The following is a 21,990-nucleotide window of genomic DNA, read 5'->3' on the forward strand; positions in this document are numbered from 1 at the left end:
AACAACAACAGCAGCAACAAAAAACCAAAACGCTGTGTTTTATGTGTTTTCTAAAGCAGACAAAACCTGGGAATTGATCTATTTTGCTACAAGATGTCAGAGCAAAGAGTCACACTCTTCCTTTATTAAAGGTATCTTCTAGAGCATGGCAGTTACAGCCGGCTGTAATAGAAGGCTACATAAATTGGTGTGTAGTTAAGGAATTGGCTCACTTTAGGGCCTGGAAAGCAGGCTAGAGAGCCAAGGAAGAGCTCTATTCCTGCTTGAGGTGGCTGGCTGTCCAGGGGTAGACTTCTCTTACTCGTGAGAATTTACTTTTTTCCCTCTCTCTCTCTTTGCCTTGGTGTGATTAGAAGTGGACCACTAAAATCATGAAGAGTAATTTGCTTCACTCCAAGTCTTCTAACTTAAATATTAACTCTATCTAAAACCCAAACCAAACCAAACCAAACCAACAACAAAAAAACTGTTCAAAGTGACATCTAGACTGGTTGACCAGAGACTGGCTACCAAGCCTTGTCCAATTGACTAGTGAGTGACTCAGTGATTTCTTTGTGGAATAAGATACAGTTAAAATAAAGATATTTTGATGTTTTCGCTTTAGGCTGAAATTGCAAATACTTAACCATTTTAGCTCTAGGAAAAAAGGTAGTTCAAAACGGCTCAAAACAACGTTTGGGCTTTGGCTCCAGTCAAGACACTGTTGCTACGTGCCTCGGAGACTTCACAAGGGAACTCACTTCTCCTTTTACTGAAACGGAGTTTTTTGGAGTTCCAGGACAGCTGAGCAGAGTGTCCTTGCCCTGAGGGCACGGTTGAGAAAACCTAGCAGTGTAGTTCAAGATGTGCAGCTAGACAGGACTTTTCCCTCTTAGTGATGAACCATGGCTATGAATTTTTCATTTACCTCTGAAGACAGGGCACCACTGGGTCTAAGATGCAATAAGAAAACTATAGATCTAATAAATTTTTCATAGCAATCATACTCTAAACAATTCATCTTAAATGCCCCTTTTCACATTCGTCTGCTCAAGCCACCCTTGAAGTACTTCACATGAGCCTCTCTAGGGTTAATTCTAAGGGCTAACGTGGGATGCTTTCATACTTGCTAGATTAAGTGAAAGGCCGAGTTACAAATATGGGAACCCCTATTTCCTTTGCCTGACCAAGGTACATGGGGAAGTGGCTATGTGTGCCTGGTGCCTGTGGGGGTCCAAAGAGGGCACTGGATCCTCTGGAACTGGAGTTATGGACAGCTGTGAGCCACCATGTGAGAGCTGGGAATGAACCTGGTCCTCTGCAAGAAAAAGTAATCTTTTTGGCTGAGACAGCGCTTCAGTCTCTCCCGAAGCCCCAAATTCCTAAACATCCTGGAACCCTCTATTTCCTAGAAAACAAATGACTTTCTAGAGTCTTCAGTTCCCGCCTTAGATCTGTGAGAAAAGCTGTTTGGTTATTGCAAGTGGGATCATCCTCCATCTGTGAGTTATATGGACTGCACAAAGTGGACTGCGTGGTTATTAAAAGAGGACACGAAGTTGGGAGGCAGTGGGGAATAGTAAATATGATTAAAATAACTATACATATATGTATATGAGTTTCAAAGGAATTGATATTGTTCAAAAACAGTAGAAGGAAAATGTTACAGTAAAATAGCACCTATGAGGGTTTGAGGAGGGGTCTCTAGTATCTAATGCTATTCTCCCCATCTATTCAGATAGTGTGGAATTCATAAACCTTTTTCCTTACAGCTAACACCACTGCAGGTCGTATGCAGCTGCAGTGGTAAGTAGCAGGGAGACAGCGTCTACACCAGGGTGCCTGGACACTAAGCCGCCTGCCTCTTTGGATGCGGTTTTTAAAATACGGTGTCCCTGCAGCTTCATGGCGTGAAGCTGCTTCAGAGAGGTCACACACACACAGATGATCTTTGCCTATATTTTATACAAATACAACAGTAGTTTGTGAATACATTTTAAGTACATGATATACATGATAAGCCACTTGATTTCCCAATATCACAGAATAGCAATTAAAAATGCAATAAAAATATACAAAATTCAGTCTGGAATGCAGAATTTTTTTTTCATTTCTATTTGAGTCAAACCTTAACCATTAGAACATTTTTAGAGTACTAGTCCAAACACTTTTTTCATTAGCTAAAAAAAAGATTTCAGCAGTCAGCTTATGTTCAGGCAGGATGCAATCCATTTTCCTAATGGATTCCCAGTTTTTGTTAAATTCAAAGGGCTGTTAGTAACTTACAGTGTGTTCTTCACTCCACACCCTACGCCAAGCCCACTTTCCATTCGGAGTTACAGTCACCTCGTGGACAAAAGCTGGGTTTGCTCTGGTAACATTTGCACATCCAAAATCTCCTTTTGCAAGCGCACACGAATACATTGTGGTGGTGTAAAAGTTTGTTAATGACAAGTTAAGTCACAGTATAAAAATATATTGTACACCTTTACACCTACGTAGTCCTTTTCCTATGGATAAAAAAATACAACTGAATGAGACAGACGTTTGTAGCACCATGAAGAGTTGTGTCCCAAGTGACAGTAGCAGCATGATTCCATATATTGTTGAAGGAGGGTTTTTGAGAAGATAGACATTCACTCTGGTTCGTCTGTACCACTGAAGATTACACAATGGAGTGTCTGACACATCTGTAATAATTCTGCGTCCTCTTTAGATCTAGACAACTTATTAAAAGACACTGCCTTCCATCCCCAGGGGCTGCTAGCATTGTAGAAGGCTTATTGGTGATCCGTGTCTGCTACTAAGGCTGGTATCATTATCCTGCATAATTTCAAACGAGTTCTCTATGGACACAATACAACTTAGGTGTTTATGTAGGCCTACACAAGCAAGATATATCGTGTTGTAGTCCTGGCTACTGACAGCATGAGTGAAACAAGACAGAAATCACCGGTGCACTCATTTGTCAGAAAAACCAGTCTGCCTTCAGTAAGGACAAATACTCAACATTGAAAAGATCTCCTCCAATGTCACATGGATCTCAGTAGGCTAGAAGCAACTTGGGTGAACTGATATCTTTTAACTTACATATGGACTGGGAAGACAGTGTGCTTTGAGATACGTAAACCTTGTAAAAAAATAAACCATTGTAAAACCTTATGAAAAGACACACACTGATTCTGTGCAATATAGCAAGTCGATAAGAAAACACTGTAAAAATGTACCTGTTTAAAATACCATCTACCATTTTTTTTGTACACAAAGCATTATATATCAAAGGCCTACATATACATCATCTAATGGCACTTGAAATGAATATAATAAGTCTTAAAATAAAAGGCATAACCTATAAGAAAGATTTGTAGAAGTTTAGGTTCATTTTGAAAGTGCTATATCTTGTAGTATGTGAAGTATAGAGGTCGACCAAGCTCTATTTTAAAAATTGGTCTATATGTGTACTGCTCACTAGATGAATGATCCTGAAATATGTACTCTAAAACATTCATTATTAGCTTAATATAGCAATCTGCTCTGGCTCATGTTTCAGTCAGTATATGGTTTTAAAAAACCGTCACTGTCCAAATTAACACAATATATCACTATAATCCACAAATAACTAGAAAAATAAAGCACAAGCCACAAATAGGCAAAAAACCCACACAGCTTGAAAGAAATGCTGACTGAAATTAAAAAAAAAGTTGTATAAAGAATGGTGCATGATTTGCCAAGACAACTTATGTTTTAGAAAACTGAATTAGGTAATAGGATTTTATACGAAAGCTTAAGCAGTGACCAATAACTACGCAGGTGGTATTGTTAAATATCAATGGGTTATATTGCTTACAGTGCCTCGGTCCTTCCATGCTCACACTCTTGTGGCTGCTGACACAGTTTGCACACATATGTGGAAGTCATGCTTAATGAGGCTCAGTGTCTTGTCTGAGGTCCAAATGCTACACTACACTATTTTAGTTAATGTTAATCCCTTTCTTTCAGCCAAGCTAAGGCACTATCAGAAATTCCAAGGGCCATGAGTCTGGCCACTGGAGAATGAAGACAGCATTGGCAAGACCCATCTCTAGTCAATCCTACCTCAAATAAAAGCAAGTGACAATATTTTCTAGCTGCAGGGGGTGGGGGGAGAGCCAATTCTATGTTACATCCTTGTTAAAATATTGTGCAATTAAAATAAAAAAAGCTGCCTGATCTTTAATAGAAAATCTATCAAAAAGGGTTTAGTGACCACTGCAGTCAAAAAGAAAGAAAAGAAAGACAGACAGATAGACAGACAGACAGACAGACAGAAAGAAATTTGCTGAATTCCCTCTTACTTTGAAGTATTATTCAAGTCTGTGGGGGCAGCAACAAGCAAAGAAGTGTATATACAAAGAAAATTAAGACTCTACATTTTAACACTGGTACCCTGGAAGATGTATATTAGAGTTTTGTGCAGGGCAAGAATTAGGATAAAATATATTTATATATATATACATATATGGCGCCATTCCCATTTCAAAATGCTTTACTTAATATATCCTGGTACTCCCTTTTTTCAATTAGCAGTGAAATACAGCCTATGAAGGCCAACGTCTCAGGTCATTAATGTGACTTCTTAAGCAAATTTTAGATAGAATAAACTAGTGCTTTCATATGTGGTGTTTGTGACCTCTACATAAAAATAGGTTTTCTATTTACTTGTGCTCTCTCACCAAATGTCTTTTCCTTTTTAAATGGTGATTAAAGCAATATTGAACACTAATCATTCAACTAGAGCATTAGGGAAGTGATCTGTTTCATAGAAACTAAGGAAGCAGCCGTGAGGCAAAGAAAAAAAGCCCACTTTCAGAGCAAGAGTACCCCAGCCACAGCTCAGGAGCCGCTTGAAGAGTTAAACATGTATTTTCTTAATAACATATATAATTTTAATGCCTTTGGAACACTTTTTTTTAATAAAATGTAATTTTTCATAATAAAATTTAAATACATAAGTATAAAAACTACTGCTCTACGGTTAAAACCAAGAGCTAGAGCCCTCCAAAGAGCAGCTCGGATTCTACGAAGTGCGCTAGGCGTGTGTGTATCCTATAGTGAAAGCCCCATTCACATGACAATTTACAACTCTCCTCAATTTCTACTACTCCCAGGTATTTTAAATAACGTATAATATTCAGCAATCTGTAATTATGCTTAGAATTATTGGTAAACAATGCAATGTGCAGTGATAGCTTCCCCAAACAGGGCAAACGAGTGCTCAGAAACTCAAAAATATTTTCTTCTTCTTCTTCTTCTTCTTCTTCTTCTTTTTTTTTTTTTTAAAGAGATACATACTCTTCTATAAATCTCCCCTTACCCCTATCCCCAAAAAAGGAGTCCCAAAGTAAGGTGTTAACAAGTGCTAAATAGATAAGTGTCCCAGGCTGATGCCACAAATAATGTTTAGGAAAATACACAAGGGACCTTTGATGAGATCACTGGTGGCTGCCTAGCAACAGGAAGCCCATTGCTCCCGTGCGCATTGAATACCACATCCTTGGTGTTTTCATAGTCATTTGGTGTTTGCTTTATTTTCCTTTGTTTCCTCTACAAATTCAACTTATTTGTAATATTCCTTCCATTTCCCAGAGATGCATAAAAGTGGGATATTACTGTTTTTGGTTGTTTAAAACTGTGGAAACTCCTCAAACAGCTTTTTAAAATGTTTAATTTTAAGTTCTCCATCCAAGCACATCAGGGAAAGATGGATGTGCATAAGCAAGTGAGCACAGGGGCAAGGCTGCAGTTCTAGAAATGACTTTGCCCTGAAAGAGTCCAGTTTCCAGCTCGGGCAACAGTGGATTTCTCTACACAACCTGGCTTGGCTGTATGTTTTACATCCATCTTCCTGTTGAGGGCTCTCTCACCCTGACAACTGAGGCAACCCATCCTGGGTCTCACTTGTTTACCGTCTGTTGTCCCACAGTGGATCTAAGACTCTGGACTAACTGTGGACCAACACACAGAGTAAGAACGCTGGCATGCCGAGGCCATCCTGGGTATGGAAGGTGAAGGGCGTGACACAGAACACTTCTACACTGACCCTGAAGCCTCTGATGCCACACACTGCTAATGTAAAGACGACTGGAGTGTGGCAGAAACAGTGTAAGGGGCAGTGCTAACACGGAACAATACCCTGCAACCTCTCTAAGTTTCTTTTAGATACAGATACTAAAACTTTTTTTGTCATATGCTTAGATTTTAGCCAGACTAAAGCAGTCTTAAAAATATATTGATCTGAAATGATGGTATATTTAAGAAAATACTATTATCTCCTCAAACTGGATTCTTAACTCATTTAAAACACACTTGATCATGAATCCATTTAGTGGCTAGTAAAAATGTAGAACACTTCAGTTATTCACACACATATCATAAGATTTACATTGTACTGCATATTTGCAAAAAAAAAAAAACCCACATGTCCAATGCCTACTGCTATTAGACAAAAATGAAAATTTTAAGGTCTAATAGTCATTTGAACATAGGACTTGCAAAATTTAGTGATGATAATGGCGCTTCTATATGAAATAAAACTCCAAGACTATAACTGGCAGTAAATCAGGAGAAACAGCAAACGTAATTAAACATGAATGGGTTCAAAGTTTATCAAAGAGGCTAGTTCCTATTACTTACTGGCTTCATAAAAACCTGATATTATACAAAGCAGAAGTTTTTGTATTGTCTTAAAGTAGGCACTAAAATAGAAACGGTCACCGCAGGTGGAGCTACACAAACACCTCCTGATAAAACCCTCGACCCAGACCCTACTGAAATGCCTGGTGGAAACGGGGCAGGGTGGTGCTTGTGCTTAGGCTGCTGGTGAAAGCTGCGGACAGCGAGTGCAGTGAACCAAGACCCACAGTGTTCGCAGGATCCTGAAGATCCTGTGTTTGTGTGGGCAGCTGAGAGACAGAAGGATGTGCCTCATCCTGGGAGTAGCTCATCCCAAGGCTTCCCACTGACAGAGGATTGTAAGGAGGACCATTTAATGGTATGAAATTAAACAACTGAGAGAAATCCAATGCTGGTGTGTTGAGGGGGTCACTGATAGAAATAGAGCTCTTTGATAGGGAGAGGTCCCCTGCACCATCGTCTGGGGACCCACTCTGAGGATCTAACCCTAACTTAGATGATGATGCTTGAGAATCCTGGGATGAAGAAGGTGCGCCACCTTGTAATTCCATCAGGTAACTCTCAATTTCCCCCTTTAATGGCTGTTCTTTTTCAGGAATAGAGATTGCATATGAGGTAGAACTGAACGGGCATTTGAAAGCAAGATGGTGGGAGGGGTGAACAGCATCCATGTCTAGGGGGCAGGTCATTCCCAAAGGTAAAGTTGTTATCATTTGGTGAGCAGACCCAGAGCTCTGCATGGACTGAAATGGAGTGTTATAGAGGTTTAATTGCAAAGTGTTTGTGAATGGCTTTGACAAGAGTTCACTGGAAGGTAAGGACATGACCGGCAGGAGCTCATCTTTTATAGGCACAGACATGTTGCAGGTAAATGGGTCCAGGAAATCTACCGGTTCAGTTTTGACCTTCAGAAGCTCTTGATTATGACTCTTCTTCATATGTCGAGTGAGGTGATCCTTTCGTCCAAACCTCTGTGCACAGTACTGACAGAGGAAGTCCTTTCTTCCTGTGTGCACCACCATGTGTCTCCGGACATCCTTCCGGGTGTAGAACCTGCGCTCGCAGTGCTCGCACTGGTGCCTCTTCTCTTTCACGCCCCCGGACGACTTGCCTGCGTGAGACTTCAGGTGCTCCAGCAGCACGCCTGTGCTTTCGAAAGTCTGCAAACACACCTTGCAGGTGAGGTCACCACTGGTTGCAGCGTGCAAGGCCAAGTGTCGCTTAAACCCAAGCTTGGTGTTGTAGCTCTTGCCACACTCCTCACATTTAAAGGTCTCTTTGTTGGGGTCGTGTGTATGGAGGTGATTCTTCAGATGGTCTTTCCGGTGAAACATTTTCTCACAATAATTACACTTGTGGGTTTTCTCAGGAGAGTGAGTAGCCATGTGCCTTTAAACATAGATATATTCTGTGAGTGGTTATCTTAGCAAAATGGTACGCATTCACTTTTCAATGGGCAGCTAAACTACTAACGCTAACACACAGCTCTCTTAATAAAGGATCTACTTAACTACCACATACCACAGGACAGTTAACACACTGCAAAACTTGAGCCATCTGTGTTGCCACTTGAGTGTTGACTGGTTTTTAGCTCTCATTACAGACGTAAACAAGCAAGACTGAACACATTCATGTAATGTCCATATCCTTCTCACGTAGAACTTTCTGGAAACTCTACTCTCATTAAGCATTTTACTTTAAAAAAAAAATCCAAAGACACTAACACAAAAGACTATTTCAAGCTAGCCAATGTCTAATCTACTTAACATTTCCTGTCTGCAAATCAGCTGAGAAATGTGTATACAGATACACACACTTACAATGGCTTCAGACAGCCAACACAAGCGAAAGTATAATCTGAAAGACAAATAGAGTGTAGTACCTTTGTAATTTGTACTTAGAAACAAAGGCCTTGGTGCAGTCTTGTTGTGTGCACTTGTAGGGCCTCTCTCCTGTGTGAGAGTAGGAGTGAACCTTTAATTTCTCAACACTGTTAAAGGCCTTGTCACACAGTTGGCAAGGGAAGTTTTTTCTTGGTTTGGTTTCACCACGCTTACGTTTCCCTGAAGGGGCTTTCTGGGTATCTCTTACTTCTGACAAATCACCAGGAATGACAGTGGCCATCGCAGCCTAAACCAGGCCTTCTTGTTGGACACCTGGGAACTGCCCAACTCCACTAAGTGATATAGCTTTAGGTGGCTTCTCAAGTTTCATGTGGTCGTAAAAGAAAGCAAAAAGGGACTGGAAAAAAAAATAAGAAACAACTAGTTTGTAACTAAACTCAATTTAAAAATTTACTTGCTTTGCGATGCTTTTGAATTAAAAGAGAAACCATAAAATGGATTCAGCTGGTCCAATGTAATATCTGTAGGTTTCTTTGTATTTTCCAAAACAGATATATACGCATTGCTCAGAATGAACAGTTCATACATACCCCGAAATTCCACCTGACAAATGCTGTACTTAGGCATAATAGTAGTGAATTCAGGAACTCTCAAAGCATGACGCTAAAGGTGGCACCAGAGACTTGTTCTTAGAAGGGATCAGAAAACACATCTTAAAGCACGTCTATGCACGGCAGTCTGTGCACATGGATCACATGCACAAACAGGCACGCAGAGCACTTGGCAAAGCCCGGAGTCCACAGAGGAAGCTGAAGCCCAGATGCTACAGTGCAGAGAGTGCTCACCGGCCCCAGTGAGACCTGACCCTTTAAACCAGCACTACAACGCTAAGTGATGCCTGGTCAGGAGCGGGAACGACTTATCTTCATAACACGTAATCTTGAAATGGTAAAGCCTTTGGACAGCACAAGGTGAAAAATGCAGATCCTTGTCATTTGGGGAAGTACTGTTAGTTTTTACATCATGGAGAAGATTATTCCTATTGGGGGCACTGTTAATAAGCCAGAGCCATTAGGCCTCCTCAAGAGCTGCAGAGACCAGCCTGTGACACATCTGAACCCAAGTGTGGCGCACCTGTTCAGATTTCTTTCTCATAATGCACAATACCTGTGCAAGAACGCATCATGACAGAGGTGTCTCAGGTTGGGCAAAGGTGTATCAGAGTTTTAATTCACTATCAATGCTGTGAGAAAGAATGAAAGGCACATATTGTACAATGAAGCGTATGTTGTGAAAGCGAAATAATTAAAATTAAATAGAAACCTCCATAGATAAGGAAAAGTAAACATAATTAACTCTATTTCTCAGAGTAAAAAAATGAACTCCTTGAACACTCTACTATTATATAAATTAAATCAGTGGCTCGCAACCTTCCTAATGCTGTGATCCTTTAAAACGGTTCCTCATGTTGTGGTGATCCTCAACCATACAATTATTCATTGCAACTTCATAACTATAATTTTGTTACTGTTATGAACCGCAGTATAAATATTTGCTATATGACCCTGGTGGGGGTTGTGACTCATAAATGTTTCCTCAAGGTTTCTTAAGGTAATTTTGAGGGGCTCTTCCAATAGACCACAGAATGGCACTCATAACCCCTTTAAAAAGGATCTGATTATTAAATATAGTTAAATGACTTATCAACTAAGGAGTCCAGACACTAGTGGGCAAAGCGGACACATCTGCCATCCTATTGTATATATTTAAAGAAAACAACCAATGTCCTTATCTCACCTGTATTTTGGTGTTAGATCGACACATGCCTTTACACAATTAGGTCTTTTACACTCACTTTCACAAATTACAGTTAAAATTTTTCATGAGGGGCTGGAGATCGCTCAGCAGTTAAGGGAACTGGTTGCTTTCCCAGAGGTTCTGAGTTCAGTTCCCAGAAACTACAGGGTGGCTTACAACCATATGTAATGGGATCTGATGTCTTCTTCTACTAGGCAAGCATGCACGCAAATAGAGCACTCATACGCATAAATGAACCTTTAACTCCCCCCCCCCCCCCCCCCCCCGCCAAATTCTAAGTACCTATATTTTGGTAACATTTAAATGTGTTACACCTTTTTGTCCTTAGCACGGAGGCTGTGACTAAGTAGAAAGAACAACAGTAAGCCCCTATTCTGATTAAAGCAGTACAGCATTCAGGTAAGCTGAAGGTACACAGTTTCTTCTCTTAAGACAGAGGCATACCTTTGCACTGTTCTAAGTATCAGGAAGTTCCTCTTGCACTTTACAAATGATATTAATATGATGCAACCAGTTTCACAGCACTGATGCAGCTGTTAGCTCTGACCTCACGGCACTGATGAAGCTGTTAGCTCTGACCTCAAAGGACTGATGCAGCTGTTAGCTCTGACCTCACAGCACTGATGCAGCTGTTAGCTCTGACCTCACGGTACTGATGCAGCTGTTAGCTCTGACCTCACAGCACTGATGCAGCTGTTAGCTCTGACCTCACGGCACTGATGCAGCTGTTAGCTTTGACCTCACGGTACTGATGCAGCTGTTAGCTCTGACCTCACAGCACTGATGCAGCTGTTAGCTTTGACATCACAGCACTGATACATGTTAGCTCTGACATCACGGCACTGATGCAGCTGTTAGCTCTGACCTCACAGCACTGATGTAGCTGTTAGCTCTGACCTCACCGCACTAATGCAGCTGTTAGCTCTAGGTGTGGATTTTCTGAAGCTCAAAGATTTGGTCTTCTCCTGTTATGAGCTCATTCAAAATGGGATGCTTTGCCCCCTCCCCGTTAGAGATAAATGGCCACTCTTCAGACAAGTCATGACAGTAAATTAGTCAACAGCTTTAATTTAATTTTTAGTGTGATTTCTTCACTTGATGCTTTCATAGACCCATTTAGACTGTGCACAAGTTAATCATTTGCCAACTGCAGAATCAAAAGGGAACGCAAAGTGTCTAAATAAATAGGTTTGAAAACCGGTCATAATCACCACTGTAACAACACAGTTGCGGTGCTGAGGACCCCAGAGAACAAAAGCAACTTTAATGAAACCACTCCCCATCAAGATATTAAAAGGGCACCACAAAAGAACACACAAGTGTTTGACCATATTAACTTGGTGATACTCAATATGAAGTAGCAAATGGATTAATTCTGGATGTACATACTGAGCAATGAGGAATTGCGCTGATATCAAATATTACACTTTTCTAAGACCAGCTGAAAATTTTCATGGCTGATAATGCTTTCATATTTCAATCCATTATAAAATTCAAATTACTTATCATAGGTACATTTACAATTTTAGGATCAATATAAAGTTGTGAATTTAACATCTTATAAAAATTATATTCATAATATGTTTATTGACCAAATACTTTAAAGGCACATGCATAGAATGAGGGATTTTCGTTCAATGCATACCTGATTAAGGGTGGAAAAAGCTTCAAATTTTGCTCTTAGCCAGTCCCATTAACTCTTCGTGGAAGAGAGCAGAATCCAGCCCTTCCCATTTTGGCCAATCTATGAAGAAGTACAAAAAAAGAATGGACCATAATATAAATGGAACCAGAGTGTAAATGACAGAAAATCAAGCATGGACAAACTGCAATTTCATAGCGCATGCTCACATTCCACTCTGCTGACAAGTCGTGCATTAATTCCCACCAAAAGCTTGTTTTGATTAGTTGTAAGCACACTTTACATGACCAAATAAATGCACAAAGAAAAAGAAAAAGAGTATACCTAGAAAAAAAAAAGCCAATTTGTGATGCTGAATGATTCCCCACTTGTTAATTAAAAAAAAGAAAAAAAAAAACCTATTAAGTTCCGGCCTGTAAACAAAGCTGACACAAATCCCTTAAGGTTCATATCAAGGAAGACACACTCAGTCTCCTTGTGATCCGCTCTGCCACCCACACTGCCCACCCTTGTGACTGGGCCTTCTGAGAACCACCCTTTTGCTACGTGCAGAACTGCCAATTTACACCAAAGACTGCTGTATGGAAGGCTGGCATGGAGCAACTACTCTGCTGTTCAGACTCCAGGCACATGTGAGGGAAGCTAAGTATAGGTTTGCTACAGGATGCAGGTGTCAGGGAAAAGCAGTATCTGTTGAGTGGGAAAAATCTTAAGGTATCTTCAGGATGCATGTTAGTAGCAAGGTCTTTAGCAGACTGACAGTACACAGATAGACGGTGTTAGTGTTTGTGAATGAAAGAAGAGGCAAGAACAACAATGGTATAAAGTAAAAAAACTATAATTATCACAAAGAATACCAGGAAAACGGTGGTTAGTAATCTGTGATTATCTTAATTAAGTAGACAGAAGTATTAATTAGGAAAACTTGAGAGAGATAATAAAAATCAAATAATTAAAAATCAGTAATGAAAGGATATCTCAGTGACAGGTTAGGTTAAAAACTTTTAAAGTTGTACAACAATCTAATATTTCTTGAAATAACATCTTCAAATACTTTCAGAATTTGATGAAATATAAAGATAATATGCAAAGAAAATATTTATTAGAGGACATTCAAGCATCATTACAAAATTACTGAGGGTATATAAGAAACCACTATTATTCTCATTATTTAAAAGAAAATAAAATTTTAGATGAAGATATCTTTAAAAGTTCAAGCAAAAGCCCCATTTTTATAGAGCATAGGAGGACATGCATAAGTGGAAGAACATCAAAATTGCAAAATAGCAAAATTAGCTTGGTAAATACTTACTTACCCAGGACACACACTGAATATTTGGTGTGGTAATTATGAATATGAAAGGTCATTTTACATACTGTTATCTGAATAATGTAAATACTTTACAAATAGAGTATTTTATCTTTATCTTATCTGTGTAGTCAATGACCCGAGATGGCTGCATATATCATCACTGCTACTGAGCTATGTGACGGCATCTGTGTGGTAGAGATGGGGCTTATGTCTTATATTGTGATGCAGTCAATGACAAGGGTAGGTTAGCAAACCAGCCTGCATGTGAGTAAATCCTGTCATTACACCCAAGGGATCAGAAGAAGGTTCAGTGATATCTTTTTTTCTATGACAACTGCCAAATAAAATCTCCAAAGGAAGTAAGAATTAAAAAAAAAAGTTTAAAAGACAAATTGCAACATAAACTTTAAATAACTTAATTAAACATTAAAATAATTGGCAATTTTGAGTAGATGATTTGAGCAGAAGTAAATCTAAGACCAAAGTTTACTAGCAAATAATAAATTTGTGCATTTTTGTTATAATTTGTACTGCTTGCTAAACATGTTCATAAAATTCTATTTACCCCTAATTGTACTGTGGCATTTTACAACAGAAATGCTTTAGTAGTTATGTATCTAAAATAATCCATAAATATAATTGTCTACAAACTACCCCCATTGTATACTTTATAGCCAGGAATAAAATTATAAATAAAGCCATTACATTTAGTTTATCTTAAAATATAACTCCCAAATTATGGTTAATTTCTCTAAATCTTACTCTACTTTGAATTTTTATTAGTTGCCAAATAATTTCAAAGAACCACTCATTATTTCCCAAGACAAAGGAAATCAGGAGTTGATTAGAATTATTTGTATTCTAGAATAAACATAAAAATAAGTAATACAGATTTTACATTTAGGTAATTCTAACTGAAATGTCAATTAAACTTATCTGTGTATTCTCTTTTGTGGCCTGGGGTGGGGCAGAGAGAGAAGTCTTATTACTCCTCTAAAAAGTCTGTAGCCGGGAAAACTTACATTGGTGTTTTTCTTTTCTAGTTAAAATAATTTATCAAAGATTGGTTACATTTTTGGAGTGATAGAAATTCCTCTTTACCTTTGTCTGAGGAATTGTAAAAGAAGGCAGAAAATACACAGACACATTCTATACAGCTCTACAGCGAAACGCTTCAGAACACACCCCAGCTTCTGATGATGCCCAAGCACACACACGTCCTCTACTCCTACTCCAAAGGTGATTCTGCATCCCATAGAAGCAGTAGTTAAGAGGAAGAGTATATACTTGGGCACAAAGGTTCATTTTCTTATGCTTTATTTTATTCTTAGGAAATAGTGGCTCATGAAGGAAAATAACAAACAAACAAACTGCATGTCAGAGGGTCCACTGAAAGCAATTTCTATGAGATGTCAGCCAAGGGACAGGTCTACATAGAAATAGGTTTTTATTTTAAGTCTCATGGTTCTGAGAGTTGATTTGTTAGCAGTTGTGAATTCTGAACAACACTTACCTGAATCAATAATTTTCTTATTTCTAAAAGTCAAACAGGTTTTGCTAAGACCAAATGCTATCAGTCACCAAAGCTTGCTCTCCCTTATACTAATCATAACAAACCATTAGCTCACAATTCAGAAAAATATCAACGTGTGCGTAAGACATTTCCAATAGTTTAGATTCCAGAAAGAAACTTAGTAGTGATAATGCTTTTTTATGTATGAAACACTATCAGAATCTTGAATACTATAAAGGAGATGAAATAGATTATGTAGCTGAATACAACTTTGAAGACGGCATACCACCATATTTGGAACATTGCTTTAAAATATCATTGATCCTAACTTGGAAATTGTCAGTCAGCTCTCGGTCTATAGAGTCCCGTGCTAAAACAAAAACAAAAGCAAAAGCAAAAACAAAAACAAAAAAACCCAAAACCCAAACTATCTTGTAACTAAAAAAAACCCGAAGAAACAATAATGGGGTGAGTATGATCAAAATGCATTCTATACATACATTAGACTGTCAAAAACTGAAAATTAAAAAGAGAAAACAAATGCAAAAATCAAGCAAACAAAAAAGACCTTCAGAGAATGAACAATCAGCTGCAGGCAGCTCAGGGCAGGGTCAGGCCAGTTTTATTCACTGCTGTTTCCCATAAGTGACAGTAAAGTAACTGTTGAATGAACAAGAAAGATTAAAACAGAGTAAGTGCTTACCACGGACACAATGACCTGCAAGCTTGCTCATCATCATAGCAGAGACAACACATACATTTTCCAGTCCAAGATAAACGCTAGCACTTAAGAGTAATTTAGAGACGCAAAATGTTCACTTTGCCAGCATGCTCTAACTGAGGGTATTCTTACAGAAATAGCTGGCATGAGCAGACAGCATCGACCCAGCCCCACTCTTAATAAAAATTCTTCCAGTGAAAACACGCCTGCTACCTGGGCTAGCTGGCCTGAAGCAGGAAAGAAGGCGGACCCCTGGGTGGGGTTAGTGATGGCTACAGAGAATGGAGGAGTAGCAGGAAGCCCACTGCGAAGCAGGAAGCACGGGCAAGGTGTGCAATTAACTCACCTGAATGTCGGGTCCTCAAGAACTCAGTACTGAGACTTGAGCAAGGCCACAGCACTTATTTTCCTACATTAGATGTCAGTTAATTAGTCAGTAAAACTAAGGGTGCCTTTTGAAAAATGTCAACATTTGTTATTCTCTACTTTTTGAATAACTGGTTAAAGTGTAGTTCTAGGATAATCTTTTCCAACTTTACCACAAAATTAGCCCTAATTATATCTAGAAGCATCTTATATTTAATACAGAGCAAAAACTTGGAGAAGTGAAGGCAATGGCCCATCTTCTTGTTTTCTAAGGACAGATAGGGAAACGTCCACAGATTTCAAAGTTGCCATCCCAAAGTTCCCAGGAAGTCTACCACTGGTCCCCCATTCTCCCTCTGGCCACAAACGCTCTAGAGGGCCCTTAGAATCCCAGCCACCCAGGAGCATGGACAAGGCAAACCGATGTAATTCTCCAACTCCCACTCCTTCCCTTGGTTATTTTTACTACGGTGTAAAAAGGCCAGTGAGGTGCAGAGGATTAGGGAGATGTAACTCAGGAGTCAGCGCTCATGTCTTATGTGTATGCGAGAACCTCTATGATTGTGCATCTTTATGAAAATGAAAACCAAGACACACAGAGTATACCAGGCATTTCTCTGTCGGTGTAGGGAAAGCAGTCCTTGCAAACAGGAAACAAAAGAGGAATTGTGAAAGGGGAAGTGACAATGGTGAGCAGGAGGTGCAGATAACAGACATTAGGACAGTGCAAAGTAAAAGTGTTTAATCAACACTATTAACTGGGATTTTCTGGGCCGCTAAAAATGCACAATGCATTCCCATATGTGCCATGCAGCTGCACTAGAGAGGAGGCAGCCCACGGGTCAGGTTCCCCACCTTGTGACGAACTCACTGTTACTAACACTGTGTGAGTTGCTGGGGAAGCACGAGAGCATCTGACATCAACTACCCTAACACCCTGAAGCCCCCAGACATTCAGAGTATGCCGTCCTTCTACAGGGAGCAACTACCTAACATAATTCAAATTGCAGAAACAGAACCCAGGTTTCGTATCTGAACACTCAGACACTCACATCACACCTACGGATGAGCTCAGGAAAGGCAGACATGAGATGGAGTGTACGAAAAGTGCTAAAGAAGCCGGGTGGTGGCGCACACTGTAATCCCAGCACTCGGGAGGCAGAGGCAGGCGGATCTCTGAGTTCAAGGCTAGCCTGGTCTACAAAGTGAGGCCAGGACAACCAGGGCCACAGAGAGAAACCATGGCTTTAAAAAACAAACAAAAAGAAAAGAAGAGAAAAGAGCTAAAGAAAATCTTAGTTACAAAGGTTCATGAGGAAATCAGTTCTCAGCTACCTTAAGGTAGTGAGCACTGTAAACGTAGGTCAGTGCAGTGTGAGGAGGTAGAAATAGTGCCCACGCTGCATGCTGATGCTCAAGGACACAAAGACGCATGGACACAGTCCAGTCCTCAGGGAAGGCTCCGCACCTGCCGTCAGTCTGTCCACCTGTACTGCACTGTGTGGCTGTCAAGGATAAGGTCACATCTAGAAATAAGACCTCTCTCTCTCCTCACATCACTGAGATAAATAGGGTTAGTTTTGGGCATCATCACCATCACAAGACCTGATAGCTGTATTCCTTGACCAATCCACTTGAAAACCATCTTTCTGTCACTGAATCCTTTACCTTGGAGGCTAATAGTTACTTTTGTATCCCCAGCACCTAGCCAGTATCCTATAATGCAGCAGCAATCTAATAAATAAATTTTATTTATTTGTTTGTTTATTTGACTTTGACAGCGTTTCTCTGTGTAGCCCTGGATGCCCTAGAACTCACAGAGACCCACCTGCCTCTGCCTCCTGAAAGCTGGGATTAGCTGATAAATATTTGTTAAGAAGAACTGTAGTAGGATTTCAGGAATCACAGCCACAAGGGGAAACATGTTCTGAGCTCTGGAAATTCCAATGAGGTGTAGAGCAAGATCAGAAAGAAAGAAAGAAAGAAAGAAAGAAAGAAAGAAAGAAAGAAAGAAAGAAAGAAAGAAAAAAAAACCCAGCACAGTTAAATGGTTAGTGCACTTTGGCAGAGAGGCAGGAACTGAGACGCCAGTACAGCCATCTGACAGTCACGGTACTTCTACACCCCAGCAAGCGGCCCTGCCTAAGCAGTATGAAAGCAGGGGACTCGCGCATGCTATTCAGAGCAGACAGGCCTGGACACTAACTGTGGGCATTCCAGAAACTGTCCTCGTATGTTCTGTCCTAGTAACCCCATAAGCATGCATGCCCTGTACTGATCACAATTGTTTACAGAAAGAAAAAAAATCATACATAGCAGAATTCCAAATCCTCTAATTAGAATATGCTTCACATAAGATTAAGATAGGAGGAGGACATGGAAAATATCAGAGAAAAAGATTAACTGATTACACAATATAGGGCAGTTAAAATCAGTAATATTTGTATAAATAGAGTATGGTTCAGAAAAGTTACTTTTTCTGTTTTAGCTACTAACAATAGCTTCACAGTGATTGGACTCAGTGGGTTAAAATAACAATTCTAAAAGGAGAACCTGAAGGAGGGAGGGAGATATGATTCAAAGTCCTGGGGTGACCTGGAATCGGGGGGTGGTAGGCGAATGTGACACACTGTGCACATGTATGAAAATTCCAAAATATAAATAAAACCCAAAAGCCCCTGTAATTAAACAAGATCCATTAATAACAGTTTAAAAGATACACTACAAAACTAAAACAACTACTAACAATTCTATCACAAATATTAGAAGTACAGAGATGGCTTAAATAGGCTAACTTGATTTTGTTTATTCTCCATAGAATGCTGTACTTATTAAGATTAATTTTTGCCCCTTTAATTGTTACGCTCTCTTCATGTTTCTCATGCTTAGTTCTCAGCTCAAGGCCTAGTCTCCCCAGGGGCCCTGTCTGTCAAAGCTTAGGAGTTTGAGCCCATTGATACCTTTTCCGGGGGCTTCTTATCCTGGCGTATGTGGCCCTGGCCTCTAAACTCCAACCCTGTCCTTGCTGTCCCACTAACAGACTTACCTGGCTCAAATCCATGTGTACTTGGGTTCCCAAAGATTTCTATACCTCGAGTCTATGCCACTGAGGTCTAACCACAGGTGGGATATCTAGATGCGTTTGTGTGCCCTCTTCCCATCAAGGGTAGGAAGCTGCTCTGCTCACACTGGGCTCTGTCCTTGCCCACAGTTAGTAAGATCCTCTCAACACACACACACACACACACACACACACACACACACACACACACACACACACACAGATTCCATGCGATAGTTTACCACCCAGTGATACCCAGAGGAGCAAGAGTTTGTGAGCTCACCCGTGGGCTCTCTCACAGGAGAAACAAACAAGCTTTACAGAAGCTATGCATTCTGAGGCAAGGCAGCTGTTCTTTGTCTCCTATTGACCACACATTTTACTGAAGTCCTGCAGATCAGTGCACACTGGCAAGCTCCGAGATCCTAAGTGGCATGCTTATTATGTGGCATGCTTTTCAAAGCCTTTACTATTATAGCTTACATAATTAAGGACCTAGAATAAGTGGTCACTTTGAAAATCATGCCATATAATGATAAAAGCCACCTACCTGAGGCCCTGTTCCAAACTCTAGTAAGGCCAACTTATTAACAGACCATCACAGAAAGAAGCATTCTGGGTGCCCAATACCACCAAAGCAGCACCGAGAGGCAACCTAGGAAGAAAAGAAGAATTAGTTTGAAATTCCAAAAGTTAGGCTCGATCTAGTTAACGGCATATGAGCCAGATTATTTTTCATTCATTATCAATTATCTTTGTACTTTATTAGGGGGGAGAAATCAATCTTAAATCCTGTTAGAAACATAATATTTATAATATATTGGAAAGTAAAATGTAAATAAATAAACAAATAACTTATATATTTCCTTTGAACCATGGTTATCTAGATTACTTATATTTCATTTAGCTATTATTATAAGATTTCTGGTATTTTTCAAAGTAATCATTTATTTTTTTATATATTCTAAATACAATCAGTCTTCTCCATAGCATTTTCAAAAGTTATTTGTCACATCTTTCTTGTTCTGATCAAAGGCTGAAGAAGAACTGTGCCGTGTGAGTGATCTCAGAAGGAGTGCAAACCACATGATGGCCAAGGGTAGAGGCAGGACAAAGAAACAAGCTCCTTCCTTAGCTCATCTCATGACTTCTATTTGTTTTCAGTGAGTTTCTTGAGGCCGACCCACCTTCAACAATATAGGAAGAAAAGTCAAAATGTCTTCTGAAGTATACCATGTGTGCAGTAAGCCTTGGCATTCCATGGTTGCAAATGATGAGAGTAGGACATCCAGGAGCATAATCAAGACAGAGAAGGGAGGCCCCCAGGTCTACATCGAAAATCATCCACTTCCTGTTTGGAAACGAGAGCCAGTGCCCAGTTCTATGTGCTACCCCTCCACATAGTCACAGATGAGTACCTGACCCCGACACAGTAAATATGACCAACCCCTATTACATACAGTACTGACCTGAATCACCACAGGTACTGATAGATGTGCTCTCTGTTTTGTAGGAGTGTGCAAACTAGTGGCTACCTTTTGGACAGTTAATAAACACTGCCATGAGGCGGTGCTGGTGAGACCGGTGAGCAACAGTCTTATACAGGACAGGTGCCATAGGAAGTCCCAGGAGCAGACTACTATCATTTCTCAAGACTTGCCTTGAAGAATGTTCCCTTAAGAAAGACCCTCCCTTCAAAAAGTATTCTCTAGAGAGTGACACCCTGAGACCCCCAGCCATTGGGTTCTAAGAGGACCTCTGATTGTAGTGTACTGTTGTTTACACACTTTTTGAGGACTGAAACAGATACAGCACAGCTCCAATGCTGTCAATGTGTCCACGAAGGAATCAGGGACTCTGGAAAACACTGAGAACAACAGATACCTGGGGAGGCAGGAGGAGAGGAGAGCATGTTCACTTACGTGAAAGATGTGACCAGAGTAGCAGGCCAAAGACAAGGTGGCAACCAGTAAGGGTAACACTTCCCAGAAGAAAGATGGCTTAGAGCCAAAGGCAGTGAAGCCCTGTTTGCAGGCACAATCAAAACAAACGGACACCAACAGCTATCACTAGGAGATAAAACTACAGAGTTTCCCAAGGAAGGGAGAGAAAGGTGGCAAAACTGAAAAATAATGCTACTAAGAGCCACTCCACCACCCACAAATATTGCCAAGCAATAGACATTTGGGCAGAAAGACACTCACTTTAGCAATAAAAACTCTGGGCAGCAAGGGATGGAGGAGGCATGAGAAGAGGGGCAGATAGCAACTACGAAGGAGGCCTGGCTGCTCGGTGGTAAAGGGCTTCCAGCAAGATGATGTTTTCTTTTCTTTTCTTTTCTTTTTTTTTTCTTGGTGATAAGATAATGTTTTCTTTCAAAGCATCTAACAACAGAAGAGAATGGAAAAGGGAAGGAGACAGGGAAGGAGGGGAGTAGGGAAGAGGAGAGAAGAGAGGGACAAGAAGGAAAAGGAAGGGGGAGGGGCAAGAAGGGAGGGGGAAAGGGGAGAATAAGAAGGGAGGAAAAGAGGGCAGATGGTTTGGTTACTTTGCTACTCCTCTGATAAAATACCTTGACAGTACGACTTAAGGGTGGTTTACTTTGCTTTCAGGGCACAGACCATCCCACAGGGATGTCATGCAGCATGAGCTGCAAACAGTTGGCCCATTGCACCTGGTTAGGTGGCAACTAGCCATGAATGCTTGTACTCAGCACTCCTCCTTTTCATACACTCTAAGACCCAAGCCACAGAATGGTACTCCATCCACTTTTAGGATGCTCTTTCTACCGCAATTAACCTATGCTCGGAGGGCAAATGCGCCCTCCCTGGTAATTCCAGGTCTTGTTAAACTACACTAACCATCCCAGAGGAGGAAGGGAGGGAAGGAAAGGAGGAAGACAGAGTCAGCAAAAAGATCAGGAGGCTGGGTGTGTCTGAGTGTGACCAGAATGCAGGGAAGGAGCTGTGGAAAGCTGCGAGGCCTTCTAGACCAAAAATCAGAATGGGACCCAGAGAAGACCATCAGGTGTCAGTTTGGAGGAAGAAAGCCCACTTCTCAAG

At 40.4% G+C, this 21,990-nt stretch overlaps 1 protein-coding gene across 6 annotated transcripts in view; it reads right to left on the minus strand.

Annotated features, from left to right (window-relative positions):
* Positions 1 to 1,926: 1,926 nt before the first annotated feature.
* Positions 1,927 to 21,990, minus strand: part of PLAG1 (PLAG1 zinc finger) — a 43,790-nt gene continuing 23,726 nt past the window's right edge. The window contains exons 2-6 of one of the 6 annotated variants that reach the window (XM_084787811.1): positions 19,479 to 19,583; positions 15,349 to 15,440; positions 11,959 to 12,057; positions 8,534 to 8,892; positions 1,927 to 8,040 (exon numbers count right to left, since the gene is read on the minus strand). In XM_084787811.1, coding sequence (XP_084643937.1) covers positions 6,783 to 8,040; positions 8,534 to 8,775 — 1,500 coding nt within the window. In that variant the 5' untranslated portion in view covers positions 8,776 to 8,892; positions 11,959 to 12,057; positions 15,349 to 15,440; positions 19,479 to 19,583 and the 3' untranslated portion in view covers positions 1,927 to 6,782. The remainder of the gene's footprint in view (positions 8,041 to 8,533; positions 8,893 to 11,958; positions 12,058 to 15,348; positions 15,441 to 19,478; positions 19,584 to 21,990) is intronic. The other 5 variants (XM_084787814.1, XM_084787810.1, XM_084787812.1 and 2 more) reach the window with 5 other exon arrangements.

This window comes from Acomys minous (genome assembly GCF_964271855.1).
Source record: "Acomys minous genome assembly, chromosome: 1".
NCBI classification, from domain to species: Eukaryota; Metazoa; Chordata; class Mammalia; order Rodentia; family Muridae; genus Acomys; species Acomys minous.